At 37.4% G+C, this 12,126-nt stretch overlaps 1 protein-coding gene across 1 annotated transcript in view; it reads right to left on the reverse strand.

Annotated features, from left to right (window-relative positions):
• Positions 1–12,126, reverse strand: part of LOC145991365 (neuroguidin) — an 83,731-nt gene that overhangs the window by 12,651 nt on the left and 58,954 nt on the right. Inside the window, exon 7 of the mRNA XM_083127359.1 lies at positions 5,245–5,450. Within this exon, the coding sequence (XP_082983485.1) occupies positions 5,245–5,450 (206 nt within the window). The remainder of the gene's footprint in view (positions 1–5,244; positions 5,451–12,126) is intronic.

Genomic DNA, 12,126 nt, shown 5'->3' on the forward strand with positions numbered 1-12,126 from the left:
TTCCCCCCTCCATATGTACGCCGAATGTGCATAAATTATATATCATCTGAATCTGTGATTCATTCTGCGTACAACGGTATAATGTTCATATCTCCAGGGCAAATAGTCTCTGAGCTAAAGTCATTTCAAGGTACCCCTGCATTTTGAAGCTTGAATCAGTGGCGTACCGACCATTCCTTTTGGGGGTACAACTCACGTTACATTGGTCATATGATAATAATGCAAATATTTTTGTGTTCCTTACATGTCAGCAATCATTTCCATGTGCATGTCGACACTGTCATGTACTTTTTCCTTGGAAGGGAAGGGGGGGGGGGCATTTTTTTTCCGAAATTTTGAGAGTTAGCCCCCTCCCCCCACCACATATATGCCGCATTTGCATAAATCCCATATAGTCTGAATCTCTAGTTCATTCCGCGTACAACGGTATATCACTCATCTCTCTAGGGCAATTAGCCTCCGATCTACACTCATTTAATTGAAACTCTGCATTTTGCTCAAAATCGGCTTGGGACCAAGGGGTTACATGTGAAAATGGCCTTGGGGACTCAAAAGGTTAAATGTATTGGGTGCTACAATCACGTGCATCTAACTTTCAGGCTAACGTAACAGAGGTACATGATTTCACCATTAACAGATCTCCACAATATAAAAAAACAACAGAAAAAGTTCATGAACCATACACAATTTTTAATTTTCTGGCGGATTTATAGTGTCGTAGAAAATGCTGCTTCTTTGCATACATTTATAAGAACACAGCATCTGGAGAAATTTTTGTTGCATATAGGAAATGCCAACAAAGCTAAGATCTATAAAATAATAGACGATAACCTCAACTTCACCAACTTTTCCGATAATTATGTTCATATTGTCAATGTACTTTAGTTATCAATCAGATATCTGGACTGCAATTTTACTTAAATATTCTTTCTAATATCTAGTATTAATAAATGAAAATTTATTACAGAAATTCGAAGGAACCATAATTTTGAACAAGACTGAGAATCAAAAGAACGAAAGAAACAAGTTTCTAAACTGAATCTTTTTTGGGAGTTGAATCACAAGAACCGAATCCAGAAGTGGAAGTCAACTGTTTGTTAATTTGGAACTTTTTTCTCTTGCAGACTCCAAAATGCACGTAAATTCCAGATGATCTGATGGGTTCGGAGTGAAGGACTTGGTAATGTGGATTAATACTAAGTTGCACAAGATAAAAACCAGACGGTGAACAATTAACATATTTAATATAAAACTGGACTTATGTCCGACACATTCAAGTACATTGAATGATGACACAGCAAGAAATCTCACAGAATACATCTGCTTATGGTTTCTCTTTTTTCTGGCCGTGAAGACCAAGCCTTGTAGCCATACGCTTAATAGCTGGACCGTATCATGATCTGCAAAATTCCCTGACATTTCCCTGTTTTCCAGGTTTTCCAGACCGCAGCAACCCTGGTAAAATACAACACATTTTATGTGCCAATAATTATATATGGAGCAGAGACTTGGACAATGACAGAGACAAAAGAAAGATGAAGGCAGTGGAGATGAAATTTTGAAGGAGTATATTGGGAAGACTAAAAGAGATAGAATAAGGAATGAATGAGGAAATAAGAGCTTACAATGCACAAGGAGTGGGAATAAGGCCAAAAAAGGGGGGGGGACAAGATGTCAGTGAAGATAGTGGATAGTGTTAGTAGAAGATGACAAGATTAGAACACTGTGGAAAGAGAGGAGTGGTTGAAGAGTAGTAAAAAATTGAGAGGCTTGACTTCTATGCTGACGCAGCCAGAGGCAGGAAACGGCAAAGGATGATGACTGTTATATTGAGTAATGTGGTTCTGTGAAATCTCTGCCACTATTTTGCATTTTAGTTTATTGTAAATATGTTTTATTGCAAATTACAGCTCTCCAAGACCACCATCAGTGTTCTGTTCACATGCAGTTCTTTCTTTAAAACTTTGAGGACTGACCTGAAATGTTTTCCCATATAGACTTTTCCCGTGCTTTTTTTTAAAAAAAAATAACCATTGAACATATCTTTCTCAATTTGTTGTTAATTACCAAACCTTTCTTACAAAACATCCTCTTTCCATATATATATATATATATATATATATATATATATATATATATGTAACATGTTACATTTTATATCGTCATGAGAGAACCAGAGACGTAACTCCAATTTATCAAATTTATAGAAAAGAGGAAATAATGTATACTTAGGAATATGTATTACCCTCAAAAAGAGTCAGTACATTGGAGATGCATGGCTTCACCTTACTCCTAATGATTAGAAGTGAAGATATGTTGATCTGCTCCAAATAGAGGTCTTTCAGACGAGTTTATTTAAACAAAACTGAAAACAGTTTTTTTAAGTTTCGTTCCTGTAGTTCTCATATGACGATATACATTTTCTCACATTTATTAATGTAACAATTTTTTTTAAAGAAAAAAAATAAACGTAATAAAAGTTACCAAAACATATTTTCAACATGTAATATTGAAAAAATAAAATAACCTTAACACTTTTACTTCAGATTCAAAACCGTTGGTAACTTACGAAATCCGAATTGGAATCCTCGTGAAGGATTTATACAATGTGCACTAAAATTGTTCAATGCAATTCTCAAGAGCATAAGCATAAGTGTAACGTAATTTGACACAAGTACAAATCACTCAGCAGTGATTTTTGAGTCATCTAGCACTTGGAATTTTAAAGAAATGGTCACAATAAACATACCCAAGAGATGGGATGCAAATACAGGCCATCATTCATTCACAATCTGAATGTTTAGTGAAGGATGGTCTATGCCCATTGCCTGTTTTATTGGATAGTAGTTGTACAATGGGCTGCACATCCGGAATGTGTCAAAGTTAGATGCATAATCGAATGGCCTTTGTTTTCTCATATCATATTTTTCAACATGGTGCTGCATAGTCAATAATACCACTGTTGTGATGTTTCCATTTTGAGGCTGCACCTTTGGCCCACGCAAAGGCAGTTTCTTTCAAATTTTCCTCTCCTTTCAAAAAAACAGTTTGATATTCCAAAATCTGAAAAATTACATCTGCTTGGAATTCCTTCTAGAGCATTCATGTGAATCTTCATGTGGTTTGCTTATGCTCTTGTCTTGAGCAATGTCACATAATCATGAAACTATTGAGAATATCTACGCGACAGCAAAAGCAAGCCACATGAAGATTTATGTCAATGCCCTAGAAGGAATTCGAATTTTTCAGATTTTGAAATACGACAGCGACTTTTCGAGAGAGCAAAATTCAGAAAAAGCTGTTATCCAGCCAAGCCTTAACACATGCTTAGTCATTAGTATTGCGTTTGCTATGTTCTTTTGCTAATTCATGTTGGGATTTTTACATGGTAATATAATGATAATTCTCTGTACAAGGTTAGCAACTCTTCAAGTTTCGTGTGTTGAGAATATATACGTATCTTGCATGTTCAAATTTCCACATGACTGGGCTGTTGTCATCCTGATGGTATATACGCAGCAGGCCCACAGTACAGAGTTCAGATGACTCCCAGATGTTGACTGGCAAATATCAGGGTAGCCAGGCCTGGATGCCAGCAGCACAAGCATCCCAGAAGGATGAGGAAGAGAAGATAGCCCAGTAGCAATCTTTCTTAATTACAGTTCACTCTATTTGGCTAGGAAGATGCAACCGAGGTGAAGCCAGCTCCTAGCTAACACTCAGGGTATTGCAAGCTCCTCCCCCTTTATCTTTGATATAAAAAGAGGCCTGTGAGTGGTTACCTAACAATTGATGATAAAATTTGACATTTTAGTGACACACATTACTAGCTAACAACACTGGTTGTCCAGAATTTGTCAGCAAAATGCAGACATGTACACAAATACTGACAATTTACCACATGACAAATTGTAAATCATAATTTTAACCTGGAATGGCACTTCCGAAACGATTTTTAGTTGCAGGTCCCCAACCTGGTTTCACTTGTTCATGCTCCATTCCACATGTGCTGGTATCCATTAAGTAATCTTGCTGTAAAGTGTTGCCAGGTGCAACAAAAATTTCCAAGCAAAAGTATAACTCATTTTTCATGAAGATGTATGGTCAGTACTTGAGTGCATGTTGCCTGCACATGATGACAAAATGTTGGGACCTTCAGTGCCACTTATTATGATTGAGTGGCATTAAAATGTCACTTTATAATCTTTTAAATAAAAGTGTTATGTCTAAACCTAATAAGTGCTGCAAACGAACCCTATGCCACCACAAGCCATGGTGGTCTACTTGGTGGGGTATCTGACTGCCACATGGGAGATCCGGGTTGAATTCCTGAGATGGGTGATCTAAGGTAGTAATTTTTCCAGCCTTGTCGCCGCATAAAGCGGCTCTGGGGCCACCTAGCCTCAAATCAATGGGTATCTGGGGGACCCCGGGAAGTAAAGGTAGCCAGAGCATGGCGCTGATCACATCACCTCCAACATTGCATGGATCGAGAATGTGTGAAGCTATATTTTCATGGCATGGTGTTATATGGACTGGGAACTTCACCTTTACCTTACACAAACCATATTGGTCACAAACACAGAATAGCATGACATCAGTTATGAAACTGCAAAATATGATCTTAGATATGGTCTTTTATCATTTTTTCTCCTCTGCAATAGTCCTTTTGGAAGAAAAAGTCACTCTGACTACCAAGGGCATTTAAAAATGTATCAGCAGATAAGGCTTCGTAATTCAGAAAACTCTGGTGCAAATATATTAAAGGTTTTATGTTGCAAGTAAATAGACTCGTGGCTTTTGAAACACACTAATCTTTAAAAATATAAATGACAGTTCCTTAATATTACGTTCAATGAGTCCAAACATTGTATGATCATGTCACCACTTTTAACATTGTTTGAACAAATTACCAAAATGTTACTAAACCAGTAAATTTGAGGATATAACTTCTAGAAAAAGAAATTCCTTTGGTCTTACTTGGACTAGAAAATCAATACAGTTGAACCTTGATTTTAAGTCTTACAATGGGCTAAAGAACTTGCAATGCAATAAAATATATTATCAGAAGAAATTTTGAAATGTTTTGCTTCATTTGGTGCGCAAAGATAAAGAAAAAAATGTTAAAATTGGAGTTGATTCTAGACAAGTACTAATTCTGCATCCCAAGAGAACAGAGGTGGTTGATCCACAATTATGAGAACTGCAATCCATCTACATAAATATTATCTACAATGCATTTACCTTTCTTTTTGGTTTTCAAGTTCTTGGAGAGTTTTCTTTTCTTGCCAGATGAAGAAGGCCCAAGCATAGTTTCATCCATATCAAGTGCACTTACATTGCCAAATTTTGTCACTTCATCTCCCAACGTCGCCATTGTAGTTAGAGCACTTGAAGAGTGACGCTCACGACGAGTGATGGGTAATCTTGTGAAATATTTTTCTTCATACCTGGTCAAGAAATAAAGGAACGATCATGAAAAAACTGTATTCTTATTAACAATTTATCGATAAAACACAGACAGCACACTAAATGTGGCAACAATTTATACACATTTTATTTGTTATTCTTACGAGCCAGATTTTCATGTAGCCAAAACCTGAGAAATACGTACAGTGGTGGCCTGCCACTCAGATAAATAATATGAACTATGAACCATTTAGATAAATTATATTTTAAATATTTGTCCCTCAAATACAGATGAACCTGAGTTATGCGTATGTCAAGATGAAGAGAAAATAATACGTATAACTAAGGATTGCTTACAAATCATATTTAGATATCATACCATTATTAAAATGCTTTCACTGTATCTATTTTGAGGAACAAGATTCAGTATAGTACAGTATATTTCCATCATAAAGTGGTAAATTAATTAATCTAAAAGTTTGATTCTAAAGTACATTACATTTAAGAATACACTTCCCGCACACTTCTGGTCAAGCATGTAACTTTTCTTCTTTCTGTTCTTCATGAATGACCAGTAGCAACTGAATAAGTTCACTGAAGGAACTGCTGTTCTGTTTTTATAATGGAACACTGCAAAAGTCAGCTTTTGGCATTTTTTTAAAGTGTGTACTTTCGTATCGTGAGTACATACAAAAGAAGATGCGTCCCATGCTCTGATTTCATGCGGCATCTCCTTGCCTTCTCTGTGACACCGCCGCGTCACACTCGTCTTTCTTACAACTCGAGACCGACCGCCGCCATGAAACTCAACTTGTGTTCTTGTAACAAGAAATGTATACTTACGTGACATTGTAGCTTGGTTTAAGTACAAATCAACTGTATTTTATGAAAATTAGTACATATAATTATGAATTACGTACAAAAGGTTTAATTAACACATTTTTAATCATATTTTGCCGGGACCTACAGTAATTTACATACAAAACAGAAGTATGCAGAACTGGGTTACATATAAACCAGTTTCAACTGTATACTATCTTTAGTACTCAATGAAAACTAGAGAAATGGCATAAATACAATATTTTATGTAAATATGTAGTAGGAAAGGAACATGAAGAAGTGAAGGAAAAATGAATCTCACATGGAAAGAAGTAGAGAATGCACTGGAGAGAATGAAGAGAGGTAGAGCACCTGGAATAGATGGAAGTGTCAGTGGGAATGATACTAGGAGCAAGAGTGATTTGTGTGGCTGTACAGAGTAGTGAAAACAGTGTGGTAAGAGAGGGAGGTGTCAAAAGATTGGACGAAGGGACTAATAGTTCTCACATTCAAGAAGGGTGACAGAAAGCAATGTAAAAACTACAGACGAATAGCACTAATGTGCCACTCGGCACAGACGTATGAGAAAATAATAGACAAAAGAATAAGGGAAGTAACAGATCTGAACATTTGAGAGGAACAGTGTGGATTTAGAAGAGGCAGATCAACAGATCTGATATTCACCAGGCATTACGAGTATGGAAATGATTTGATTATGGCACTCCTAGATATATAAAAGGCATAAGAAGGAAGGCTGTAAGAGTGAAAGGAGTAGAGGAAGAGATAGTGTGTAGAGTGCACATCACATACAAGGCCAACCAGAGCTCTGTGAAGATGCCAGGGGGAATAACAGAGTGGTTCACTAGCACACTGAAACAGGGAAGTACTCTTTCCCCACTGCTCTTCATAATTACAATGGATGTTATTAACAAAGAGGTGGGGAAGAAGATAGAAGGGGAAGAGATAAAGGCCCTGTTGTTCACTGATGATCTAGTAATATGAGGAAAGAGCGAAGAAGTACAGAGACAGCTTGATAGTTTGAATGAGAGAAAATCAGAAGAGCAGGAAAGAAATTCAGTGCAGAAAAGAGTGAGGTGCTAATAACAACAAGAAACAGAGCCAGAAATGAACCAGGAATAAAGATGGACACGGAAGAGTTGAGGGTAGTGGAGAGCTTCAAATATATAGGAAGCTTAATTGAGAGAAGTGGAAGAATAGATGAGGAGGTAAACAGAAGAGGACAAATGGGTAGTGGACTATATCAAAGCGTTCGAAGATTAATATGGAACAGGGATGTACCTGTGAAATGAAAGAAGGTAATATATAACATACTATGTGTCAATAATTACGTATGGAGCAGAGACTTGGACAATGACAGAGAGAGGCAAAATAAAAATGCAGGCAGGAGAGATGCCCACCACTCTCCCTCCAATACATTTAGCTTATCAAAACTTTCACTTCTGTAACCACCTTGTTTACTCTGCAGTAGAAGAAAGTGAGATCAAAATTATGTTGTAATGGGAAGTGCATCCACGAATTCTGCTACAATGGTGCAGTCGCAAAACGTTCCGTTACAAAGTAAAATATCACGGGAAATGGTTATTTCACTTTTGTAGTGTTATTTTTGTTATATTATTATTACTAAAGAAATCCAACCTGGTAATTTGCATTTGCACCTGTTGATATATGTGTTATATGTAGTAGCATAGGAGTCATTATACAGGGAGGTTATTGCAGCATGCCACCGCTTCAGCGTCGGCCGCTTGCCGGCCCAGTCATGCAACAGGTGCCGGCAAATTGCGTAACAGATAGCCCGTTACACAAACCGCTTGTTTTGTAATGTTTCCACTTTTCACAATTATAGTTACAATTACAACTTAAATAAGCACGTACCTTGCCGCAAGGATGCTGGAAAAGGTGTCCTCTAAAATACAAATATTTCTGGCACTTTATTTCTGCCCATATCGCTTCTGACAGCAATGACTCATCCAACATAAAGGATTCAATTTTTCATTCTTGTCTTGCCTTCGAATAAACAAAACCGTGACTCTTATTTTGCAGATAACACAAGATTAATCCTTTTGAACACTAGAGTCAGTGGCGTTCCCAAGATTTTCGAGGGGGGAGGTTACGTATACATTATTATGCAAAACGAAAGCGCAGATAAACGAATTATTTAACAGTGTCACTTAATTTTAACGTGTGAATATTTTTGAAGTAAAGTAGCGATCATACACTGTGTGCGTTTTTCTTTCTGAGAGCGCCATTTGAAATAAGCACTTTTCCCCTTTTGCTACTATGGGATAAACTGAATATAAAAGGCTATAACTGCTCAACAACTGCATCTTTTTAAGAAATTTAAATTCTAAATGTAAGAATGAACAAAAAGCAACATTTTATGTAAATTCCGACAATTGTGAGTCCAGGGGGAAACGGGGGCCAAATCCCAAAGTTCTATTTTCCCCGTAATTACGCAAAATTTCTGAACGTCGTAATTTCCATATTTTTTTTTTTTTTTTTTCAAAGTTGCGGCAGGAGCATTACATATCCTCATAGAGTAGTCTTTTGTTGTGCTTCCCTCAAAATTTGGTCCATCCAGTGTCTATAGAGCCGACGCTAGAAGCGAAATTCCTCAGATGTCGCAAGAGCGTCAGCGGCTTATCGGAGTAGTGGTAAGCCGCGAGAAGCCTCTCGATACTACGCGAATGCGACAGCTGTCGGCTACCAGTTGTTTAGACGTGTTCACTTCGGTTTGCGTTTATCAGTACTCGTGTTGTTCAGTGCTAGTGCTTTATCGTGTGTTAATTGTTATTCATTCATTAGTTATGCCGCCAAACAAATATAGTCTTGAACAAAGAGTTTTTATGTACGATACTTACGTGAAAACGAACTCTTGCAGAAAAATAGTCAGGCGATTCGCAAGAAAATTTCCAGGCAATCCTGTTCCGGACAGACATACTGTTTACAACCTCGTTAAAAGATTACGAGAGACAGGATCTCTTGAACCTAAGAAACGTGTTTCCAGACGACGTGTTCTTACGGAAGAAAAGCTAGACGAAATTGGTGAACGACTTGAACATACTCCAAAAAAATCCCTCCGTCGGCTTGCTCAGGAAACAGGCATTTCAAAATCCTCAGCACGAAATGCCACTAAATTACTTAGATTAAAACCCTACAAAATTACAGTGGTTCATGAATTGCAACCGCGCGATCACGCGACTAGAGTTCGATTCTGTAACTGGATGCTGGATAATATTGTTGCTGGCAGAGTAAATCCAGAATTAATCATATTTTCAGACGAAGCTTGGTTCGAATTGAATGGCCGAGTTATTTCACAAAACAATCGCTATTGGAGCGCAGAAAAACCTGACCTTGTGCATGAAGTTCCGCTCCATCCTGCAAAAATTGGTGTGTGGTGTGGTTTGAATGCACACAGAATAATAGGGCCTATTTTTTATGAAGGTACTATCAATGGTGAAAGGTATCGAAGAGACATACTACAACCATTTTTTGAACAATTAACGGACATTGAATGCCAGCAGTCATTTTTTCAGCAGGACTCTGCTACTGCTCACACTGCTTATGAATCACTTAATTTTATTGCCGAGATTTTTGAGGACAGAATTATCAGTACTGAGTTGTGGCCCTCTCGTAGCCCCGATCTTACTCCTTGTGATTATTATTTATGGGGAACATTAAAAAACAAAGTGTATCAGAATAACCCGCGTACAATAGAGGATTTAAAAGAAAATATAAGAAGAGAAATTGCCAGAATCACACCTGAGGAGCTTATGGATGTTCAGAGGAATTTCATACGCAGATGCCGGAAATGTATTGGTGTTGAAGGAGGTCATTTTCAACATCATTTATAACACAGAAGGTTAGTGATCATCATTATTATTAGTTTTAAATATAATTTTACACTTTCGGTTTGCTTTATGCGCCGCGATGCTGTTTCTGTTACGGACTATCTGTTACGCAATTTGGCGGCACCTGATGCATGACAAGGCCGGTAAGCGGCCGACGCTGAAGCGGTGTCTAAGAAAGATTACATGTCAAAAATAAAGTGCCAGAAATATTTGTATTTTAGAGGACACCTTTTCCAGCATCCTTGCGGCAAGGTACGTGCTTATTTAAGTTGTAATTGTAACTATAATTGTGAAAAGTGGAAACATTACAAAACAAGCGGTTTGTGTAACGGGCTATCTGTTACGCAATTTGCCGGCACCTGTTGCATGACTGGGCCGGCAAGCGGCCGACGCTGAAGCGGTGGCATGCTGCAATAACCTCCCTGTATATGAAATCAACACAGCCCACAACCTGACCAACTCTGATTTTCATGAAAATTGGAGCGTTGAAACTATGCATGGTACTTAGTAACTATGAAAATTTTGAGTCTCATGCATCTTGTAATTGTTAAATTATTCAAGGTCAAACTTCGCATAAATTGACCTTTTTGAGCCCGCTTAGCTATACTAAATGTGCTGTAACTCCGCCCCTATTTCGCCTAGGAAGCTCAAATAAAGCTTATTGTACAGGGAATTGAACAAGCTTTAAAGTGGTATATAACAAGCCTATCTTTAGATAAAAATATAATTTTGTCACGTGACCATGGCTTTGACCTTGATTATTTCAAAACATGACATCACCAAAAATCGTGAAAAAATATATTTGGTCCCTCATGCCATACCCTAAAACATATCAAAAAGTCATTTTGGGACTGCAATGGGATCAGAAGATACAAAATAATATGTGTAACTATGTGACTGATAAAAGCCTCATTACATGAACTATGACGAGTCAAATGTCCCTTAACACCCCCTACAAAATGTAAAAGAGTTATCCTGTGTATAATTGGTCATGAAAGAAATAGGTTAGGCACAGGGAGATCTCTAGCTGTGTGTGTCAAGCGCAGGTCCGGCATATTGTTGACCACCATATTGAATTCAACGCAAAAATTTCAAAGGAAAGGGGATGATGTGATATATCAAATCAGGCTAGAATTTCACGAGAAATGAAGCGGCGTAGGTTTTCCCAACATATATTTAACCAGAAAAAAGTTATATGCATATCTTTCCTTATGATATATGTGCATTATAATGTTGTCAATGTTCCTGTGAGCACATTCGTTGACATCTCTCACACTCACATAGAACATTTGGCAATGTAGTAGGTGAAACATCATCACAAGCAGCAACTATGCCTTCTCTCAGATGGTCAATATCACGGACTTTTAGTGTATGCACCATTCTCTTCAAATGTTTCTGAAGGTCAAAGTCCTCCTAAAATGTTAGATCTGAGAAATGTGCAGGCTTTTTAATAGATCCCTGTCTGCCCATCAATCTACCTAGAAATTTACCGTGAAGAAATTGCCACAATGTCCACACAGTGTGGTCACACTCTGTCCTGTTTCAAAACTCTGGAAAAGTGCCATATCCCATAAGCAAGGATGAAAAACCTGTGCACTTAACAAATACAAGAAACCCTCATCACTTAAGGTTCCGTTGTTGAATATGGACCATCCATTCCCGTTATCCATACACTATACCACATCATTAGCTTATCAGCAACAACCATTCGGCTGGGATCTGTCTACTGTAGATGATCAAATCACAGGTATTGCATATTCTTTTTATTAACTTTACCGTGAACATAAAAATTAGCCTCGTCACTGAAGAATTTTTCATTCCATACGAAGTGTCACGTAATTGTTTCAGACACTTTACCCAATATTCTTCACTATTCAACTATATTCTTGATATCAAATTATCTATTCCTTTATAGATACATACCTTGAACAGGAAAATGTAAACGAATTATATAACCGGTATAATTTTGCACAAGTTTTATGTTATATATTTTTACACATTTACCAGGATTACATATTTTACATATTTG

This window comes from Lepisma saccharinum, chromosome 8 (genome assembly GCF_977018435.1).
Source record: "Lepisma saccharinum chromosome 8, izLepSacc3.1, whole genome shotgun sequence".
NCBI classification, from domain to species: domain Eukaryota; kingdom Metazoa; phylum Arthropoda; class Insecta; order Zygentoma; family Lepismatidae; genus Lepisma; species Lepisma saccharinum.